The 23,729-nt window shown below is 43.2% G+C and overlaps 1 protein-coding gene across 5 annotated transcripts in view; it reads left to right on the top strand.

Moving 5' to 3' along the window:
- The window catches only part of abcc5 (ATP-binding cassette, sub-family C (CFTR/MRP), member 5), a 142,824-nt gene that overhangs the window by 91,725 nt on the left and 27,370 nt on the right, over positions 1 to 23,729 (top strand). For 3 of the 5 annotated variants that reach the window (XM_070883412.1, XM_070883410.1, XM_070883413.1), the window contains exons 20-24: positions 5,824 to 5,953; positions 6,173 to 6,326; positions 13,080 to 13,208; positions 13,880 to 14,066; positions 14,294 to 14,383. In XM_070883412.1, coding sequence (XP_070739513.1) covers positions 5,824 to 5,953; positions 6,173 to 6,326; positions 13,080 to 13,208; positions 13,880 to 14,066; positions 14,294 to 14,383 — 690 coding nt within the window. Of the gene's footprint in view, positions 1 to 5,823; positions 5,954 to 6,172; positions 6,327 to 13,079; positions 13,209 to 13,879; positions 14,067 to 14,293; positions 14,384 to 22,831; positions 22,919 to 22,951; positions 23,293 to 23,729 lie in introns of those variants that run through there. The other 2 variants (XM_070883414.1, XM_070883415.1) reach the window with 2 other exon arrangements.

The raw sequence follows: 23,729 nt of genomic DNA, 5'->3' as shown, positions 1-23,729 counted from the left end.
TCCTGGCCCTCCAGACCATGTCGAGGATCCATGTCGACTATGCGGGCCCATTTCTCGGTAAAATGTTCCTGGTGATGGATGCTTTTTCAAAATGAATTGAATGTGAAATAATGTTGGGAAGCACCGCCACCGCCACCATTGAAAGCCTGCGGGCCATGTTTGCCACCCACGGCCTGCCTGACATACTGGTCAGTGACAACGGGCCATGTTTCACCAGTGCTGAATTTAAAGAATTCATGACCCGCAATGGGATCAAACATGTCACCTCGGCCCCGTTTAAACCAGCCTCCAATGGGCAGGCAGAGCGGGCAGCACAAACCATCAAAGAGTCTTAAACGAGTCACAGAAGGCTCACTCCAAACCCGCGTGTCCCCTAGTACTGCTCAGCTACCGACGAGACCCCACTCGCTCACTGGGGTGCCCCCGACTGAGCTACTCATGAAAAGGACACTTAAAACCAGACTCTTGCTGGTTCATCCCAACCTGCACGATCAGGTAGAGAGCAGGTGGCAGCAACAAAATGTAAACGATGGTCGTGCCACAGTGTCACGGGAATTTGATCTGAATGACCGTGATGTGCTAAACTATGGACATGGTCCCAAGTGGATCGCGAGCACGGTGATAGCTAAAGAAGGGAATAGGGTGTTTGTAGTCAAACTAGACAATGGACAAATTTGCAGAAAGCACCTGGACCAACCGAGGCTGCGGTTCACAGACTGCCCTGAACAACCCACAGCAGACACCACCTTTTTCGAGCCCACAACACTCACCCAAAGGATCAACGATGCCACCCCGGACCAGGAAATCGAACCCATCACACCCAACAGCCCAGCAAGGCCAGGCTCACCCAGCAGCCCTGCAGGGCCAATAACACGCCAGCCCAGCGAGGGCACAGCCAACACACCGGAACAGACATTTGTACCGAGGCGGTCTACCAGGGAAAGAAAGGCTCCCGACCACCTTACCTTGTAAATAGTTTTCACTTTGACTTTGCGGGGGGGCGGAGTGATGTGTATCTGTGAAGCATGCACTCCCATGTTCCGCAACCAGGGAGCTCATCCCCTGAAGTCCCAAGGGATCCCAGCATCCCTTGGGAGCACTGTATATAAGCCGGCCCCTAAGGCCTGCTCCTCACTCTGGAGTGTCTTATTAAAGACTGAGGTCACTGTTACTTTAACCTCCCTGTATGCAGCCTCATCTGTGTTAGCATCACAATAGATAGTATGCAGGTACAGCAAGTGATCAGGAAGGCCAATGGTATCTTGGCCTTTATTGCAAAGGGGATGGAGTATAAAAGCAGGGAAGTCTTGCTACAGCTATTCAGGATATTGGTGAGGCCACACTTGGAATACTGCATGCAGTTTTGGTTTCCATATTTACGAAAGGATATACTTGCTTTGGAGGCAGTTCAGAGAAGGTTCACTAGGTTGGTTCCAGGGATGAGGGGGTTGACTTACGAGGAAAGGTTGAGTAGGTTGGGCCCCTACTCATTTAAATTCAGAACAATGAGAGGTGATCTTATCGAAACGTATAAGGGGGCTTGACAGGGTGGATGCAGAGAGGATGTTTTCACTGATGGGGGAGACTAAAACTAGAGGGCACAATCTTAGAATTCGAGGCCGTCCATTTAAAACAGGGATGAGGAGAAATTTCTTCTATCTGAGGGTTGTAAATCTGTGGAATTTGCTGCCTCAGAGACCTGTAGAAGCTGGGACATTGAATAAATTTAAGACAGAAAAAGACAGTTTCTTAAATGATAAGGGAATAAGGGGTTATGGGGAGCGGGCGGGGAAGTGGAGCTGAGTCCATGATCAGATCAGCCATGATCTTATTGAATGGCGGAACAGGCTTGAGGAGGGGCCATATGGCCTACTCCTGCTCCTACTTCTTATGTTAACCTCTGCTGACCTTGAAGTAGAAACCAAGATCAGTTATGGTCCCATTGGTTATTTACAGTTTTCCATTATTCAGCACAAGTTGATTCTAAAGGAGCACCACCTTTATACATACTTTGTGAAGGGAATTTCAATCCTGATCTCTGCCCCTGTTGACTGAACCTCAGAATCTTAATCTGTTCTTTCACAAACTTTCTTATCCTTTTGAGCTTTTGGTTTCTTATGAATTGACATTTCTAAATGGGACATTGTGCAAGAGCAAATTTCAACTTAAATTTTTGCACAATGCTTTTGTCATTCATAAATTAAGGTAGATGTACCTCTTTACAAATGTATCCTTTTCAACCAAGGGTGATTCTTCCACCCTCAAAGAAACAAGTACCACTGGATAATTCTGAAATATGTGAAGGGTATGAGAATGAAGAAAAATTAAATGACACCTTGCCAGGCATGTATGTAATAGCCATTTAACATAGCTATTAGCAGAGAAACCCAAGGCAAAGAACAAAAAGGACCACTGTACAGCAAAATTCTAAAAGGACAAAGGGTGTTAAAAAAACAAGCCTGAAGGCTTTGTGTCTTAATGCAAGGAGTATCCGCAATAAGGTGGATGAATTAACTCTGCAAATAGATGTTAACAAATATGATGTGATTGGGATTATGGAGACGTGGCTCCAGGATGATCAGGGCTGGGAACTCAACATCCAGGGGTATTCAACATTCAGGAAAGATAGAATAAAAGGAAAAGGAGGTGGGGTAGCATTGCTGGTTAAGGAGGAAATTAAGGCAATAGTTCGGAAGGACATTAGCTTGGATGATGTGGAATCTATATGGGTAGAGCTGCAGAATACCAAAGGGCAAAAAACGTTAGTGGGAGTTGTGTACAGACCTCCAAACAGTAGTAGTGATGTTGGGGAGGGCATCAAACATGAAATTAGGGGTGCGTGCAATAAAGGTGCAGCAGTTATAATGGGTGACTTTAATCTGCACATAGATTGGGTTCACCAAACTGGAAGCAATACGGTGGGGGAGGATTTCCTGGAGTGCATAAGGGATGGTTTTTTAGACCAATATGTCGAGGAACCAACTAGGGGGGAGGCCATCTTCGACTGGGTGTTGTGTAATGAGAGAGGATTAATTAGCAATCTCGTTGTGCGAGACCCCTTGGGGAAGAGTGACCATAATATGGTGGAATTCTGCATTAGGATGGAGAATGAAACAGTTAATTCAGAGACCATGGTCCAGAACTTAAAGAAGGGTAACTTTGAAGGTATGAGGCGTGAATTGGCTGGGATAGATTGGCGAATGATACTGAAGGGGTTGACTGTGGATGGGCAATGGCAGACATTTAGAGACCGCATGGATGAACTACAACAATTGTACATTCCTGTCTGGCGTAAAAATAAAAAAGGGAAGGTGGCTCAACTGTGGCTATCAAGGGAAATCAGGGATAGTATTAAAGCCAAGGAAGTGGCATACAAATTGGCCAGAAATAGCAGCGAACCCGGGGACTGGGAGAAATTTAGAACTCAGCAGAGGAGGACAAAGGGTTTGATTAGGGCAGGGAAAATGGAGTACGAGAACAAGCTTGCAGGGAACATTAAGGCGGATTGCAAAAGTTTCTATAGATATGTAAAGAGAAAAAGGTTAGTAAAGACAAACGTAGGTCCCCTGCAGTCAGAATCAGGGGAAGTCATAACGGGGAACAAAGAAATGGCGGACCAATTGAACAAGTACTTTGGTTCTGTATTCACTGAGGAGGACACAAACAACCTTCCGGATATAAAAGGGGTCAGAGGGTCTAGTAAGGAGGAGGAACTGAGGGAAATCCTTATTAGCCGGGAAATTGTGTTGGGAAAATTGATGGGATTGAAGGCCGATAAATCTCCAGGACCTGATGGACTGCATCCCAGAGTACTTAAGGAGGTGGCCTTGGAAATAGTGGATGCATTGACAGTCATTTTCCAACATTCCATTGACTCTTGATCAGTTCCTATGGAGTGGAGGGTAGCCAATGTAACCCCACTTTTTAAAAAAGGAGGGAGAGCGATAACAGGGAATTATAGACCGGTCAGCCTGACATCGGTAGTGGGTAAAATGATGGAATCAATTATTAAGGATGTCATAGCAGTGCATTTGGAAAGAGGTGATATGATAGGTCCAAGTCAGCATGGATTTGTGAAAGGGAAATCATGCTTGACAAATCTTCTGGAATTTTTTGAGGATGTTTCCAGTAGAGTGGACAAGGGAGAACCAGTTGATGTGGTATATTTGGACTTTCAGAAGGCTTTCGACAAGGTCCCACACAAGAGATTAATGTGCAAAGTTAAAGCACATGAGATTGGGGGTAGTGTGCTGACGTGGATTGAGAACTGGTTGTCAGACAGGAAGCAAAGAGTAGGAGTAAATGGGGACTTTTCAGAATGGCAGGCAGTGACTAGTGGGGTACCGCAAGGTTCTGTGATGGGGCCCCAGCTGTTTACACTGTATATTAATGATTTAGACGAGGGGATTAAATGTAGTATCTCCAAATTTGTGGATGACACTAAGTTGGGTGACAGTGTGAGCTGCGAGGAGGATGCTATGAGGCTGCAGAGTGACTTGGATAGGTTAGGTGAGTGGGCAAATGCATGGCAGATGAAGTATAATGTGGATAAATGTGAGGTTATCCACTTTGGTGGTAAAAACAGAGAGACAGACTATTATCTGAATGGTGACAGATTAGGAAAAGGGGAGGTGCAACGAGACCTAGGTGTCATGGTACATCAGTCATTGAAGGTTGGCATGCAGGTATAGCAGGCGGTTAAGAAAGCAAATGGCATGTTGGCCTTCATAGCGAGGGGATTTGAGTACAGTTGTACAGGGCCTTGGTGAGGCCACACCTGGAGTATTGTGTACAGTTTTGGTCTCCTAACCTGAGGAAGGACATTCTTGCTATTGAGGGAGTGCAGCGAAGGTTCACCAGACTGATTCCCGGGATGGCGGGACTGACCTATCAAGAAAGACTGGATCAACTGGGCTTGTATTCACTAAAGTTCAGAAGAATGAGAGGGGACCTCATAGAAACGTTTAAAATTCTGACAGGGTTAGACAGGTTAGATGCAGGAAGAATGTTCCCAATGTTGGGGAAGTCCAGAACCAGGGGACACAGTCTAAGGATAAGGGGTAAGCCATTTAGGACCGAGATGAGGAGGAATTTCTTCACCCAGAGAGTGATGAACCTGTGGAATTCTCTACCACAGAAAGTTGTTGAGGCCAATTCACTAAATATATTCAAAAAGGAGTTAGATGGAGTCCTTATTACTAGGAGAATCAAGGGGTATGGCGAGAAAGCAGGAATGGGGTACTGAAGTTGCATGTTCAGCCATGAACTCATTGAATGGCGGTGCAGGCTAGAAGGGCCGAATGGCCTACTCCTGCACCTATTTTCTATGTTTCTATAATATCAGTCATCTTATATCAGCAGTGGTGTTTCCTTTGAGGGAGGGCCAGACAGATACAAGGATTTGCTTTCTTGGGAATGTGGAGCAATATCCTGACATAGACATAAAAAATGTCTATGGTGGTAGAGAATGCTTGGATTGCACATGTGAAGAGTACCCAATCAGACACACAATCTATCGCTTTGCAGTAGTTAACAGGGTTTGGATGTTGAGACTTGAATATGTTTATATTCAGTTCTGTGCGAGTATACACTAGGTTTAATCCTGTAATTTTACTTTTGTTAGGAATATGATTCTTTCAGATTAGTTTCTTTGATTAGCCTCAGAAAACCTTTGGTACATTTGATTGGGTGTGTCAGTGCTCGTAATTAAGTCCACAGCTCAATTACTTTTTCCTAACAAACACCACATAGGATGTATAACATTTAAAATGAGTGCAAACATAGATAATTAACTGTTTTATGGTTTCAATAATTCTTTTGAAGGGAACACTCAGAGCCTCATCCAGGCTTCATGATGAACTCTTTCGCAAGATCCTCAGGGGCCCCATGAAGTTTTTTGACACCACTCCCCCTGGCCGAATCCTTAATCGATTCTCAAAGGACATGGATGAAGGTATCTTTCTCAGCAGTGTTCTGACTAATGCAGTCTTAGCTAAAATATGTTTGTTAACATTCTAGAAAAACATTCTTGTAAATTTCATCTGGTTGTTGTGCTATTGTGTAATATTTCTGTTACAAGAAGGACCCTGTGCGAACATGATTTTTGCTGTAAACATTTCCTTAATTCTGATTGTTTCTCTAAATCTGAAATGTTTTTTCCACATTTGCTTAGTGGACACACGGCTACCTTTCCAAGCAGAGATGTTTATTCAGAACATCATCCTGGTGTTTTTCTGCATTGGTGTAGTTGGTTCTGTCTTCCCATGGTTTCTTGTTGCAGTTGGCCCACTTGTCATTCTCTTCATGATTCTCAACCAGGTATCAAGGTAATAATAAAAGTAACTTTTATGTGACCGGTAGTTGTTTCATCGAGTAACAATGTGTAGAACATACTAATGGTATTGCAAGTTGGATGTTCAGATATTGTTGATGTCTAACTAGTTGTGCTTTTATCCATTTTGGTAAAAATAATGCAATTGCCAGATCTTCATCCAGGTTATTTCTAGTCCACTTGCCATAAATAGTGAAATTACTCCCAATGGAATATAGACAAGTTAAGACCAGAAAATGTTCTTAAGCATTGCCTTAAAATGAATATATCTAAGAGTACATTTGTGTTCCAGTTATAATCTTGTGCAATATATGTATCTTTAATACTTCATGTATGCATTTAATTTAATTTATTCCTGCTCCAAGATTTTCTACTATAACAAAGTTTTGTTTTATTTACTAAGGTCAAGATAATCCCATTTCAAGATTGTCTTAATATTAATATCCATGATAAAGTTTGGGTATGTTATATTAATATAACTATGACATTTAATTGGATTGTGGCTCAAAATTTAACATTTGTTTTTCAACCTGTAAATTCTGACTATGAAACTGAATGTCATAGAATTTTATTTTAGAACCAGAACTTCACAATACCAAATATCATAAATAATACTAATGAATCTCTTATGGCATTGTTCAAGATAAAGCTTTGCAAAAAGGAATAATTACATATATTTGTCTATTACTACCCCTTTCCCTGTTAAATAAATCTGTGCCAGTCACCACCCATGCCAGTTACATTCATAAATTAAATTCTGTACTTCATTGTTTAATCAGTCGAACAGACGAGGACCAGAAGTGCACAGAATATATATTGGATTATTCATCTAAATATAATAAAAAAATATATGCACCCTTCCTGTCTGCACTATATTTATTAACCAGAGCATTGCCCCAAACTATAGCACTCCTGGGTCCTTAACAGCATATGTCCCATCCTCTGCTACTCTGGAGCCTTTCTTAATGTCCTTGGAGTGAATTCCCCCAGGATAATTTTTCAGACTAAGGACTCTCTGGTTTAAAAAAAAAAGTACTTGCATGATTTGGGAGGGAATAGCTGCTTCGGATTTTGAATCCCTATGTGAATCTCTCAAGTCATTGCTCCCACTCATGGGAGACACCTTTCCCTCCTCTGTTGCCTCCTATCATGGCCAAAGTCAGCCCCATTCTGCGAGCCAGCTAGCTTCCCATATTGCTGCAAAGCCACACTGACATCCAGGTGCAGCTCTGATTTTAGTCCCCCTCCCAGTCCTCTGAGCTGCTGCTCAACATGCCTTATTATTTTTAACATACATCTAAGTGCCACAATCAGTCTATTTGGGATATCTAGTGACAATGGTGTTTTACAAAAAAAGGAAATAAATTCCCTCCACCCCATGATTTATTTTCCTCGCAACTTCTCCCCTCCTGCGCACGTGCTTTATCTATCTGCAGCATCATCTCTGACAGTGGGGGGGGTAATTACAGCATCACAAGTTTATTCATGTCTGTTTCTCCAGTCCAACCGTCCCCCCGCCCCCATGATCTGAAGGCTAGGTCTTCACTCTGTAAACAACACCACGAGAAATCAACTAGTATAAAAATAAATATCAGAAATGTGTAATCCACAATATTTTAAATACATATATTTATATATAATTTAAATATATCAAATTCTATCTATATAATTAAAAAAACTTGGATCTGTAAGCACTTCCCGTCTACATGACTTAACAGTCTATTGTTTTTATCATTTTTTATGTCTGCTTTTTCCATTATAAATTCCCATGTCCACATTTATAATGGAAAACGCCTATATACACTTGTCACTTTGATTTTAGGAGGAAGTGTTGGAGACTATACTATACAAGTGAGCTTTGTCAGGGAATGAGAGTGGTCGAAGGTTGGAACTGTCTTCCGCAAATGGCAATTGATGCTAGGTCAATTGTTAATTAAAAATCTGCGATTGTTAGCTTTTTGTTAACCAAAGGTGTTGAGGGATATGGTGTTGGGTTGCAGATCAGCCATGATCTCATTGAATGGCGGAACAGGCTTGAGGGGCTCAATGGCCTACTCCTGTTCCTATGTTCCTAAAGACTTTGCTTATAGATTTATTAGAGGAAGAAAATACAGAACACATATGGCAATGTGAAGGCTGCAGGAGACCTTGCGTTACACTTGCTGAGCTTGAGCTGCTGGATGGCCATCCCTCAATTTACCTAAATGATAATCGTTCACAATTATACTCTCAGTTAAAGGCCATTACAACATACCTCTTCCATAACCCTTACTGCTGGTTTAGATTAGGTCCTGTTAGCTCAACATTCCAAAGACTCACTGTCTCATGGTACCATGGGACTAAAGGTTCCAAACAATGTCACAGGACATAACATAAATTGTCTTACCTACTTACAGAAAAGAGTAAACATATAGTTGGCAAAGAGATAGATGCATCAAATTAGAAGGTCAGAGCTTATACAAGGAATCCAAATCTACCTTATATGATGACAGTTAGTACCAGCCTTGCAGATTGGACTGTCTTATTGACCATCTGAATGAACTATTTCTGCAAATTTCTGAATTAAAAAAAAATGAAATCTGAATACAATTTTGCCTTGCATAGCTTCTCTAACAGGGCACACAATATTTCCTGCCAGTCCTGTAGGTGATGCTATGATGGGTATTTTCAGTGTTGAAGATGTCACACAGTGAGATGCACAATAGGTGACGGTATAGTGATAGTATTTTGCCCTGTGATTGTGCAAACTGCCCCAAATTCCCATAATCTGCTCAAAATTATATCAGAATTTTTTTTCATCCACTGTTTTTTTTTCTAACGGAGATATTTGATGCCTAAAAGGGGTTTAAACAAAATACAAATACACAAAATTACATATTTCATCATAACTATTACATTTATCCATTGAATTGTCTTTTATGTCTTTCAATGCCTTCATTAAAATTTTTACTTGATGGTATCAGCCTCGCCTCTCCTAAAAGTCTGGGCTTGGAGCTAATAGCCTGGAAATTAGATCGCGCAGCGCCTATTTTTCCGGTGCTAAGCCTCCAATATGGTGGGAAGGAAGCGCACACTTATTACTAGCCACAAGTGTACCACCTACCATATTGGTATAAGCAAAAAAATAATAGGCGTCCAGGACCCACGGCTGAAATGGTTGTTGTTCCCTTTGCAAATGCAAATAAGGTTGATGTTGACTTGAGGCAGTTGCCGCTGGCTGCGTTCATAAAACTGTGGTTGACATATTGCAGATGGAGTTTAATATTGGGAAATCATAATATTTTCTTAATAAGAGACTGTGGAGAATATTTATATGTCCTTGTGCACAGATCACAAAGATAATAAAAATATTATCAAAATGGCTAATGGAACCATAGCTGTTATCATGGGTGTTGGAATACAAAGATGAGGAAGTGATGCTTCAGTTGCACAGAGCCTTGGTTAGACCTGGTCTGGAGTACTGCGTTTAGTTTTAGACACCACGGCTTAGGAAGGATATATTGGCCTTGAGGTACTGGAATGATATCTGGGCTTAAAGGGTTAAATTATGAGGACAGGTTGCATAAACTTGTTTCCGTTGAGTTGAGAAGGTTGAGTCATGATCTAATTGAGATGTTTAAAGCAAGTGATTCGATAGGGTAGATACAGAGATACTATTTCCTCTAGCGGGGGAATAAACAAGACGGCATAATAAAATTAGAGCTGTGCCATTTCGGAATGAAATTGCTAAGCACTTTTTCACACAAAAGGTAGTGGAAATCTGAAACACTCTCCCTCAAAAGGCTGTGAATATTGAGTCAATTGAAATGTTCAAGACTGAGATCAGTCGATTTTTTTTGATAAAGGTATCAAAGGATATGGAACAAAGGCAGGTAAAAGAGGCCGAGGTACAGATCAGCCAAGGTCTAATTGAATGGACAAATGGGTAAAAAGATGCTCCAAACAGAGACTGAATGCCAATCTGCAGTTGGATCAACTGAAATAACTAACTGAGGGGCTGCATGATCTACTCCTGTTCCTATATCACTGCTAATCACACAAATCTGAGAGATAGATTCTAAATACTAACACCCATGAGACAGAGGAGGGCACCATTGAGAGAAAGGCAAACAGGAAGTTTCCTTTCTCTTTTTTTAAAAAAAAAAGCAAGTTTAATTTTGAAAGCCAAGCTTGTGAGAGAAACAGATAGGAAGGTAGGGATGAAGGGAATGTGGTTGAGGGGAGGTGAGATGGCAGTGTAGCGAGGTAGGATAAAGGGGTTGATTAAGTATTTGAAGGGTGAGAGTAGAAGTGGTAGGAAGAAGACTGGGAAGGGGACATTATGGTTGCCTAATGATTATCTGGTGGTCAAAAAAAAACCAAATTGTCTTTCATGACTTAAACACTGCAAAATACAGAGAGAGCATAGTTACCCAATCTGGAAAAAGGAAATTATACAGTGGCTTTGGAGCTCCCTTTTTCCTCGGTCTGGTCTAACGGATAACAGCTACACTACTTATAATTCTACCAAACTTGTTTACGACCAGTTTCCTTCCTTATCATTTTTACCCACCCTCAAAGTCCTTTTGCTTATTATTTTTCAGCACTTCTTTACGATTATCTGATAAGAGTCGCAACCCATATTTTTTTCTTCGCAAGTTCAAAAACATAGCACAAGGTTATGATACCTGTAGTTCATTTGAATAATTCTCCATTTTGTAATATGGCATATTATCCTATTTACATAGCCTTTTTAGGAGGTCTATTTTTTCATTATTTCATACTTTAGCAGGTTTACACAATGGAAGTGAAGGGGTGGGGGAAAGCACAAGTGATTGGGGAAGGGAGTTGAGGAGGGTTGCATTTTTCCTGCAGTGCACCCAAACTGCAGCCTGGCATCCATTGCTGGCTCTTTTTCCCACCCACACCACACCATACCATTCATCACCCACCACCACCTCCCACCTGAGAGGAATGGAGAAAAAGACATGAGAAGCAGAGAAGGACAGAGATATCCAAAAAAGAGTTGAGAGGACAGAAACTGAAACGAAAAGAGAGACAGAACCAGGGAGGAAAAAGTGGGATGAAGACAGCAGAGACTGGTAAGAGACCATATTCCCCAACTTATCTTGTAAAGCATCACAGATGATTGACTGGCTATGGATTAAAAGTTTTCTGTCTGCACACATTTCCTCATTTTCAATTATAAATTCATATGTTCACATTAATGATTGAAACTGCGCTTTGTAAACTTGTTGCACTGCAACTAGAAACACCTGCCAATGAAAATGCAGCAGCACCACCACTGGTAGGAGGGTGTCATTACAGCATGACAAGTTGACACAGGCAGCTTATATTATAACTCTAGATAGAGGAATTTATAAGGGAAAAAGTTGGCAGGAAGTGTGCACAGGCATAATACTTTTAATATATTACAGATAATAGATCATTTCAAATGAAGTGCTCCATAGAATAAGGACAGAATGTCTGACTTTAAAATGGGGCCTGAATTATGTTTGCGCGCACATATTTAATTATGCCCCACCTTTTAATCTCATTTCACTTGAAAACTACACTTGGTCTGGACTCCTCGTGTGCAACACCACAGGAGATAAGCTAATTTTGTACAAAATTAAACATGCATCTTGAAATTTTTTTTTTCTGTTTCAAATCTGTCTATCATGTCACTATTCTGGCATTCTCCAGGTCGTATAAGCAATCTCAATTACCTGACCAGCTGGCATATATGTACAATGGATTGTCAATATTCCTGTATGTTTAAGTTGTGTTGTTGCTTCAGGTATTCAGTACATGCTCATATATAACATGACCACTTCCCAAACTGATCAGTTTCTTTATATAAAATAAAAAGAAGAAAATCTGACCCGGCCACATTTATGTGCCATTCACTACATACAGAATTCCTTGTTTACTAGTCATTTCTTTTTTTAACACACATTTTCATGTTCTGCCCAAAAATGGATTTGGGTTAAGAATACATTTTAAGGACAGTAGTAGATGTTCCATGGCATTTGGCAGAGTTAGGTGCGAGTGCGGCTAGTTTGATGTGTAGGCTAATGTCGAAATTTACAGTGAGGATGTGCTGGGTTGAGATATAGATAGTGGGGCAGTGTATTAGGGAGGTGGGTTGATTTGTAAAGAAAAGAAAATGTTTTAGCCTGCAATTGGAGCATAGACAGGCCTGAGGGAAAGCATAGAAGTGTGCGCATAGTGCAGCTTTGGCTCCTTGAATAAAGATCGAGCCTTATGGAGGTGCAGAACTCTTCTTGGAGATGGGGTAGCATAACAAGCCTACAATGGAAAAGCTTTTTTTCAATCAGAGCCTGGCAAGTATCCTAATAACTACATCAAGATGGGAAATAGCTTTTGCTGTATTGTGTTTGAATAGGAAGTAGTTTCTTCAGTAGAACATGATTGTGGATAAAATTGAAATTGAGTAGGTTTTGAGTAATAAAAGCCAGTAAGGAAGGAGGAAGAAAATATTTTGGTCATGATGGATACAAGAAATGTATTTCTGAAATAAGAGTAATATTGCATCTATTACTTTTATAAATTAATACAATTTGTGGCAAAATACAGAGTGAAATCAGCAACTCGTCCGCTATTAACGTGCAAGAAAAACATGCAGTGGACTGCAGAAAACTTGTAAAGAAGGGAATTTTTAGATATTTCAGATGAGTGGAACATGTGTATATCTGTTGTTTACATTTGATCTTTTTAGAATTTTTGTTAAACTTAATCTCTGCAGGATTTTTATCAGAGAATTAAAACGTTTGGACAACATCACTCAGTCTCCTTTCCTGTCGCACGTTACATCCAGTATCCAGGGGCTAACCACAATCCATGCATACAACAAGACTGGAGATTACCGACGCAGGTTAGTACTGTGCACAAAAACGGTGGATTGTAAAGGGAAATAGTGCATCATCCAACTTATGAGTAGCTAGTCTATTTTATAATGTAAAGCAAAATACTGCAGATGATGGAAATCTGAAATAAAAACAGAAAATGCTGGAAACACTCAGCAGGTCAGGCAGCATCTGTGGAGAGAGAAACAGAGTTAACATTTCAGGTCCACAACCTTTCGTCAGGACTGGGAAAAGTTAGAAATGCAACTGATTTTAAGCAAGTGCAGGGGCAGGGAAAGGGAGGAAAGAACAAAAGTTGTTATTTTATAATGTGTTGCTCCCCCATGCAAATTTCTGTCACACTTTATTTAAAAGTATTGTATAGACAAGAACACAGTCAGCTCCTTTGGAGCAGAAAATAAGTTCTAATTGAAAAACATTTGTAAAAATTACATTTGGCCACAAATTGACCTGATGATCTTCCAAAGAGTGATTAGTTTCTTACTGATCTGAAAAAAGCATACCAGTTGTACCTTGTGACCTTACAGTACCACAGCAAGCTACTACATACATCCTAGATTGTAAGGTAATCCAAGGTGGAAAGTCTGAATAGTGTGCCATGTCAGTTTGTATGAGTACTAATTACATGACACACTTACTGCTGCTTGGTTAATCTGAACGGTTGTGTATTTCTTTTCAGGTACCAGGAGCTGCTAGATGCTAATCAGGCTCCATTCTTCCTGTTCACCTGTGCAATGCGCTGGCTCGCTGTGAGACTGGATATAGTCAGTATTATTCTTATCGGCACAACTGCAGTGATAATAGTTGTAATGCATGGACATATTCCTCCAGCTTATGCAGGACTTGCAATTTCTTATGCTGTCCAGGTTTGTACAAGTTCCTGCCAACAGAGAAGGAAGTTGTATTAATATTTACAACTCTTCCATATGTGACATTGAATTGTTTTATGGTTTGAATCTTCTGGTTTTCTCTGCTTTCATAGCACTGATCAACAGTTCAAACTAAAAAGGCCATTCCTTCATTGAATTTCATAGTTTATTCAGAAAATGAGTAAATTTTGGTATGGTTTGCTATGACTATATTTTTCTTGCAGATGACCGGTTTATTTCAGTTTACTGTTCGGCTTGCTTCTGAGACTGAGGCTAGGTTCACCTCTGTGGAGAGAATTGATCATTACATAAAGGTACTTGTTAATGTGCTACTCTACTGCTGTAAAATTCTGGGCTGAATTTTCTGTAACTCCATACTACTGTTGGGGCCAGGCACATAGCGTACAACTTATTGGAAAAACAGGGGTTTGCTGCTCACAATGTTGTCTTAATTGAAAGAAGGGAAAGAAAGAACTTGCATTTATGTAGTGCTTTTCATGACCTGGGAACTCCACTAATTACCTTGTCCAATGAATTACATTTGACGTGAAATCACTGTTGTAATCTGGGGAAACACAGCAGCCAATTTGCGCACAGCAAGGTAGCAAAAGCAGCATGTGATAAATGACCAATTAAACGGTCTTGGTTGTGTTGGTTGAGGGATAAATGTTGGCCAGGACATCAAGTACTGTGGGATCTTTTATGTTCACCTGAGGGGGCAAACAGGACCTCCGACACATGCTTTGAGAGAGATGGGGAGAAGGGCGTTCAATGGCTTTTGGAAGATCCTCTGCTAAAGAAAGACAATGGACAAATTTAATACAAAGTTTGCGTGGGAAGCGTGATTTACCAGGAACCTGATGCGTTGGATCGTGCTGGAATGGCAAGGAGGAGAAAGTTGATGGAGCTGAGAGTATGGACAAATTGGTAACTGCTTTTGTGAATTGTATATTTAGGAATTTGGTATTTAGGAATTTAAACGAGTTTGGCAAGGAACTGTCGGAACAACTTATCATGAACATTTTTTTTTTGCTCGATTGTAATTGGGTAGATTTTATTTTTAAGTGCAAAATAGTTGGAGTAAAGATTGAAATGGGGAGAAAGATTTTGCGTAATTTTTATGTGAATAACCTAAAGTTTCAATTTGTTAAAAAAACACCATTTTAAGGGCCCAAGTTTCGGGCCGCGCCTAGAATGGTGCAGCCCCGACCTGGACGCCCGTTTTTCGTGCCACAAAGTGTGCCTAAAAAAACTTACAGATTCTCCGGCTCCCTGCAGGTCATTTGCAGCTCGGCGCAGCGCAGCACGAGCTGTAGGGGGCGGAGCTAGGTCCCTGCGCCGAAAACAGTGCCGGGACCTCTGCACATGCGCGCTACAGTGGGCGTGCATGTGCAGTAGCTCCAGGCGCCCAAAACTCTGTGGGAGGGGCCCGAAGCACGCAGCCCCTAGCCCTGGCCGAATGGGCTCACTGGGGCTGCGTGCATAAGGCTGCCTCCCACGCCTGGCTCCTGCTTCCTCCCGACCCGACTTCACTCCCGCTCCTCCCCCACCCCCCCGCCCCTGGCCCGACCCAACGCCACCTACCTGTAAATCTGGTGCTGGGGACGGGCCCAGCCCGTTCAGCCTCCCTCCCCCATCTCCTTTTCCCCGCCCCCCCCTTCTCCTCCTTTCCCCCGCCCCCCCCTCCTCCTTTTCCCCTTCTCCCCCCTTCTCCTTTCCCCCCCTTTCCCCTTTTCCTCCCCCCCTCCCCTTCTCCTCCCCCTCCCCTTCTCCCCCCCTCCCCCTCCCCTTCTCCCCCCCTCCCCCTCCCCTTCTCTCTCCCCCTCCCCTTCTCCCCCCCTCCCCCTCCCCTTCTCTCTCCCTCCCCCTCCCCTTCTCTCTCTCCCCCCTTTCCCCTTCTCTTCCCCCCCTTTCCCCTTCTCCTCTCCCCCCCCCCTTTCCCCTTCCCCTTCTCCCCCCCCCTCCCCATTCTCCCCCATCCCCTGCCCCCCCTCTCTCCCTCGACCCCTCCCCTCCTCCTCCTCCCCTCGCTGTCAGAAACACAGACACTGACAGACAGAGAATGAGAGAGAGACACACACACACAGACAGAGAGATAGAGGCACTGACAGACACATTGCGGGGGGGGGGGGGGGGACATCCCAGCATGCTGTTGGAGGGCTCCCGGTGCTGCAGTCAGTAAGTAGAAAATTTTTATTTATTGATTTAAAAAAAAAATTATTTCTTATTAATTTTTTTGGATTGATTTATTGGTTGATTTATTGATGTTTTTATCATTTATTATTGATGATGGCTCCTTATTTGTAAAACTGAAGTGTTTAATGTTTGTGAACTTCCCTTTAAACCCCCCCCCCCACCCATTCCCTACGCCTGATTTGTAACCTACGCCTGATTTTCTAAAGTGTAGACAAGGTTTTTTCGAGCGTACAAAAATCTTCACTTACTCCATTCTAAGTTAGTTTGGAGTAAGTTTTCACGACCGAAACTTTGAAAACAGGTGTAAGTGGCCGGACACTCCCCCTTTTGAAAAAAAAATTCTGTTCCAAAGTGAAACTGTTCTAACTGACTAGAACTGGAGCAAACTAAATGCCGAGAATTTGAATTTCTAAGCTACTCCGTTCTACACCAGTTGCTCCAAAAAATCAGGAGCAACTGAGGCCGAAACTTGGGCCCTAAATGTTTAACCATGAGAAACAGAAAATTGACACTGAATCATGACGTAAATGATAAAATACATATGTATGTGTACGTACACACTTTTTCATCTCATTTTTGCTTGTAAGCAGTGAGGAAGGGCAAGAAGTGAATGGTTGAAGAAAGATCATTCCTGAGCAGCAGGACTGGTCTGTGGTAAGGGTGGGAGCTTGCCAAAGATCAGAGGGTAAGAAGGGAAGATCCTCGGTAGGGATTGACGCAATAGCAACCAGGTTCTCGGATGTGGATTGAACAGAGTTGGAAACTTCCTGGAAGGCCTTCTGGAGGCAAGTTATGACCTGTATTTTCCATGTATGCTTGACTGTCAATGGGAAACTATGGTGACTAACCTGGAGCTGATCAGATTTGTGTTTCTACTGTTAAAACCAGCTAAAGACAAAGGGGGGCCAGAAGTGTGTTTCCTTCTGTCTTGTTTCTGAACCAAACCTCATGCATGTGACTTCAGATATACAATTAGTCGATTTCCTGTGGCACACCGCAATAGTAGTGTAGGTGTGGAGCATGATGTGGGTGTGTTATCTTTGCTGATGTTGCCATTTGTTTTTTCATCAAGGCTTTGCAATTTTTTCTGTTGTAGCTGTAGGGATTAGGAGCATTTAAGGGCGTTGTCGTTGCTGCAGTTCCTATGTATTATAAGTACAGTTCTCCAGGGCCATATTAAGAAATTTGGGAACTCCAGAAGAGCTACTTAGTGTTTTTTCTGTTAACCAGAAGTGAATGGTATGTACATATTCCATCAGGAAAAGATGCATGACGATAGGAATCTTGCTGAGTTTTGCTTGGGATCCTTCAGTACTAATTATTAGATCTGGATGCATATTTTCCGACTCATCATACACACATACACACACCCCCATCTCAAACCTGTGATTTAGAGTGCTAATATAGGGCCCAAGTTTGCCCCCCCCCACCCTGCTTAGAAAGATGCGCCGACTTTGTAGAAGAAAAACCGCACCTAAGACGTGCCTCTGTATTCTCCCCGCTGCTGGAACGTTGCAGGTCCTTGGTGTTGCGCAGAACAAGCAGTGGGGGGCGGAGCCAGGTCCCGGCGTTGAAAACAGTGCCGGGACCTCTGCACATGCGTGCTAGAGTGTGCATGCATGTGCAGTAGCTCCTCGCCCCCGCAATCTCTGCAGGCTGTGTGGGAGGGCCCCGAAGCACGCCACCCCTAGCTCTGGCCGAATGGGCTTCCTCATCGGCGGCCCGTTGCCTTATCCAGCCACACACACGTTGACCTGGGAAACCCGGCTGTTGAAGGGAGATGAGATCGGCTGGATGAAACAGGTTAAGTGTCATTCCAGCACTGCTTGTGGGTCAGGAGGAGCAGGAGTGCTACCCCCGGCCCACCAAGCTTACCTGTAAACCACCCGTGATCAGACCCCCGTAATTAGCCGACTTCCCCCACGATCGGACATACCTCCTCCCACCCTTCCCGATATTGGCTCCCCTCCCGATAGCGGACACCAGTTGTGGCCTGGAGTCGCAGTCCTACACACTCGACTGCCAGAGGAGGTGCATAGAGGCCAAAATCGGTCAAAGAACCCGGCATGGCCAGGGACGCGGAGGCCCTGCACCCCCACCCACCCCGCCCGTTCACAAGCCTCCCTGCCTCCCCGTCCAGCCAGTAGCTTCCCCCGCCCCCACCCCCCCAGGTCTCCCAATCGACGGCATCCCCCCAGCCTTTCTAATTGCCGACCAGGGCTGATGCTCCCTTCCCAGTACTGGGGACCAAATCCAAGGGTCCCAGGCTGCAGTCTCCTGCCGCTGGTAGTCCCTCCCACCCACCAGCCGGACTGTCCATTTGGCCGGCAGCTGGGCATGAGACGGTATAGACTTTGTGCAACAGTACCCAGCTTGCTAGTGTTTTTCTGCAGTAAAGCTTTGCTGAAGGTAGGACTTCTATTTTTTTATTTATTTATTGATTGATTGATTGATTGATTGATTATGTGGTCCTAAATTCTTGTTTGGTTTACATTCAAGTTTACTCTTCTGCTTTCAAAAGGAATTTTGTAAAATAGTTTGGCTGAAACTCTTATTTACAGGACTTGCTAAAATGTACTTGCTAGTTTACCAATCCATTTTTAATCTAGTTGTTTAGTGCTTTGTTAGTCTTGGTGCTAGGTGTAGGTCCTCTCAGCTTCCTTGTATTATTTGTTTTTGGTGCTTTTAAATGTACTTCCCTGTGCTGATTTCTTAGCTCACCGCAAGGTTTTTCTGTGTGGACAAAAGTGGCCACATACACTGGCCTGAGTTAGTTTGGAGTAACTTTTAGCTGTCTAAACTTGCTTAAATGGCTAAAACAGGTGTAAGTGGCTGGTAACGCCCCCGTTTGGAGAAAAAAAAACTTTAAAAAAAAAAAAACCCGAACTAACTCACTTACACTGGAGCAAATTAAATGGGCAGAATTGCGATTTTTAAGATACTCCAAAAAAATCGAGTTGCTCCAAAAAAAAACGGAGCAACTCCTGGCAAAAACTTGGGCCCATAGTAGTACTAAATCCCAATAATTCAATGGTGAATGAGCAGATCTTCATTCTGGAAATTGAGAAATTGACTTTTTTTTTAAAACATCTTGACCACAATTGACTGAATTTCTATGTGGAATAGTTCTTTTGAATGGACTTCTTGTAGAAAGAAGGGCTCTAGATTGTGGAGTTAGCCATTGAAGAAAGGGAGAATGTCTGGGCTCGAGTTGCTTCTATTTTTTTGGAGCAACTAGTTTAGAAATGGAGCATCTTAGAAATTGCAATTCTCAGCATTTAGTTTGCTCCAATTCTAGTGAGTTAGAATAGTTGCATTTTAGAAAGTTCTTTTCTCAAAAGGGGGGCGTTACCAGCCTTTTACGCCTGTTTTGCAAGTTTAGGCAGCGAAAACTTACTCCAAGCTAACTTAGAATGGAGTAAGTGTAGATTTTTGTACACTCAGAAAAACCTTGCCGACACTTAGAAATCAGGCGTAAGGAACGAGAGATGGGGGGGGTGGGGAAGGGAAGTTTACAAGAATTAAACACTTCACTTTTACAAATAAAGAGCCATCATCAATAATAAATCAATAACTCAACAAATCAACCACTAAATCAATCAAAAAAAAAAAATAAATCAATCAATAAATAAAAAATTAAATTTCTATTCACCTACTGCAGCACCGGGAGCCCTCCAACAGCGTGCTGGGACACCCCCCCCCCTCTCCCCCCCCCTCCCCCAAGGAGATGCCGGTTGGGCGGGGCCCCGCCGCCGACCAGGGCTTCGGGCGGGGCCCGCCCCTTGCGAGATGCCAGGCGAGCGGGCACCACCGCCGACGAGGAGTTCGGGCGGGGCCCGCCCCCAGCGAGATGCCGGGCGGGCATGCCCCGCTGTCGATGAGGAGTTCGGGCGGGGCCTGCCCCAGGAGATGCTGGACGGGCCGCCGCGGTAAAGGTAAGTACTGTCAGGGCACTCGGCCCGGGATAGGGGCGACGTCCCTTCAGCCAGGGATAGGAAGAGCTGGGAGGGCCAGGAGCTACTGCGCAGGTGCGCAGCCGTCGGCACTGTTTTGGCGCAGGGCTATAGCTTCGCCCCCAGCAGCTCCTGCTGCACCACGCCAAGCTGGAAACAGCCCTACAGATATCGGAGAATCGCGAGGCAAGTATTTGCCGCTTTTTCAGTTCTACAAATTAGGCGGGCCTCTCCGATGTGCACCATTCTAGCAGGGATCCGAAACTTGAGCCCGATAATTCTGCATACTTGTTCTAAAGTGCAGGTATCATACTAACCTACTGCTTTATTTTTCATGTCTAACATTTGTGATACAAAAACAAGTTTTAATTTCTGGCAGAATAGATTTTGTCTTTGTAACTTTTCTACTGTTGCAAAACATGCAACAGTTAACCAAGTATGTGTAAGACATTAATGAGGAAGTGTAACGTTTTGCTAGCTTTACTTATGCTATATTAGAAATATGATATATAAATATCTGTGTGTAGCTTTTTATGAACTTGCTAGCTTTTCATCAGTCCATTTCATTCATGACCCACTGGTAGGGATGCAATGGTTTTTGTAAACAAACATTTAAGTAATGAACTATTAAAGAAAGGAGGCAGACAAAAAGCAGGAAACTCTAGACCAGTTAGCCTAATGTCTGTGGTTGGGAAGATGTTGGAGTCTATTATTAAAGAAGCAGTAGCAGGACATTTGGAAAAGCAAAATTTGGTCAGACAGAGTCAGCATGGATTTATGAAGGGGAAGTCATGTTTGACAAATTTGCTAGAATTTTTTAAGGATGTAACGAACAGCGTGGATAAAGGGGAACCAATGGATGTGGTGTATTTGGACTTCCAGAAGGCATTCGATAAGGTGCCACATAAAAGGTTACTGCACAAGATAAAAGTTCACGGGGTTGGGGGTAATATATTAGCATGGATAGAGGATTGGCTAACTAACAGAGAACAGCGAGTCGGGATAAATGGTTCATTCTCGGGTTGGCAATCAGTAACTAGTGGGGTGCCGCAGGGATCAGTGCTGGGATCCCAATTATTTACAATCTATATTAACAACTTGGAAGAAGGGACTGAGTGTAACGTAGCCAAGTTTGTCGACGATACAAAGATGGGAGGGAAAGCAATGTGTGAGGAGAACACAAAAAATCTGCAAAAGGACATAGACAGGCTAAGTGAGTGGGCAAAAATTTGGCAGCTGGAGTATAATGTTGGAAAGTGTGAGGTCATGCACTTTGGCAAAAAAAAATCAAAGAGCAAGTTATTATTTAAATGGAGAAAGATTGCAAAGTGCTGCCGTATAGCAGGACCTGGGGGGTACTTGTGCATGAAACACAAAAGGTTAGTATGCAGGTACAGCAAGTGATCAGGAAGGCCAATGGAATCTTGGCCTTTATTGCAAAGGGGATGGAGTATAAAAGCAGGGAAGTCTTGCTACAGTTGTACAGGGTATTGGTGAGGCCACACCTGGAATACTGCGTGCAGTTTTGGTTTCCATATTTACGAAAGGATATACTTGCTTTGGAGGCAGTTCAGAGAAGGTTCACAAGGTTGATACCAGAGATCAGGAGGTTGACTTATGAGGAAAGGTTGAGTAGGTTGGGCCTCTGCTCATTGGAATTCAGAAGAATGAGAGGTAATCTTATTGAAACGTATAAGATTATGAGGGGGTTTGACAAGGTGGATGCAGAGAGGATGTTTCCACTGATAGGGGAGACTAGAATTAGAGGGCATAATCTTAGAATAAGTGGCCGCCCATTTAAAGCAGAGATGAGGAGAAATTTCTTCTGAGGGTTGTGGATCTGTGGAATTCGCTGCCTCAGAGAGCTGTGGAAGCTGGGACATTGAATAAATTTAAGAGAGAAATAGACAGTTTCTTAAACGATAAGGGAATAAGGGTTTATGGAGAGCGGACAAGGAAGTGGACCTGAGTCCACGATCGGATCAGCCACGATCGTATTAAATGGCGGAGCAGGCTCGAGGGGCCGTATGGCCTACTTCTGCTCCTATTTCTTATGTTCTAACTGTATTCCAGTTCATACTGCAGCCGCGATGAGATACAAAACATCTGGGGCTAGACTTTCCACTTCACATCGCCCATATATCACCCAAAATGTACCTCTATCGCCCATTTTGAGGAAAAAGTGGAAACCAGGCCAGAAAGATCGCCGGAAAAGTAAGCCCCCAAGTTTCGGCTCACTTCGCTGAGCTGATTGCCCGCACATCGCCTATCCCAACTTTCGGCACTTCGCTGGGCTGATCGCTCGCTGAGAACATGGCTGAGTAATAGTTGCTTTTCCCGGGCTTGACAGAAGGAAATGGGCACTACGGACGCCATTTTGAAGATCGGAGGAAGGGCGGAGGCAGCTAAAAAATCGTACTTAGATAGCTGAGAGTTATTTAAGGGTCCTGTATAGATCGATCTACTCAGATTATTAATTATATTTAATTTTACTAACAGCATAGTGGATTAGGCATTTTTTAGTGAAAAGTGCTGAAAATAATTATTGATAGTGATTGGGCTTATGCTTTCTGCGCTATTACTCATAACTGCTCACAAGCTGGTTTCTGAAAGGATCACTCGAAGAGGTGACAGAGTAATGCATATACAGAGACAGAGGAGGTGAGCGTACAGCCAACAAAGATACTTGGAAAAGCAACCTTACTTCAACTTGTCTGATAACGCGTGTCTTAGGAGGCTGAGCTTCCAGAAGGAGGTCATCGATGAGATTTGCGAGCTCATCAAGGAGGATCTGCAGCCTTCCAGCACCATTAGAACTGCACTGTCCGTTGAGGTGAAGGTTACTGCAGCCCTAGCCTTCTACGCATCGGGATCGTTTCAGGCTTCAGCTGGCGACATCTGTCATATCTCTCAGCATGCCACACGCTGCTGCATTCGGCAGGTGACTGAAGCCCTTTACACTCGCAGGATGGACTTTATAAGCTTCCCTATGGGCTTTGGGTTTCTCGAATAGCAGGCACATTACCCTGAAAGCCCCTTTAAAGAACACGGAGGTGTTTCGTAACAGAAAGGGATTCCACTCCCTGAATGTGCAGCTTGTTGTCGACCACAAGCAAATAATCATGACAGTAAATGCTACATTTCCTGGCAGCATCCATGATGCATACATCCTACGTAAGAGTGCTATTCCTGACCTGTTCGTCAATCAGCCAGAAGGCCAAGGTTGGATGCTAGGGGATAAGGGATGTGGCCTTGCCAGTTGGTTGATGACCCCACTGCGTAATCCTGTCATTGAAGCATAGAAACGTTACAGTGAAAGCCACATAGCGATATGCAACATAGTTGAAAAGACAATTGGAATCCTAAAGCAGCGCTTCAGATGCCTGGACCATTCTGGTGGCAGCCTATAGTACCACCCTGACCAGGTCGCTGAGTTTATTGTAGTGTATTGCATGCTGCATACCTAAGCTATAAGGAGAGGACAGCTAATGCCAGATGGGGTTGCAGGTCC

Source organism: Pristiophorus japonicus, chromosome 6, assembly GCF_044704955.1.
Source record: "Pristiophorus japonicus isolate sPriJap1 chromosome 6, sPriJap1.hap1, whole genome shotgun sequence".
Taxonomy (NCBI): Eukaryota; Metazoa; Chordata; class Chondrichthyes; family Pristiophoridae; genus Pristiophorus; species Pristiophorus japonicus.
This window is presented reverse-complemented; position numbering and strand designations above follow the sequence as displayed.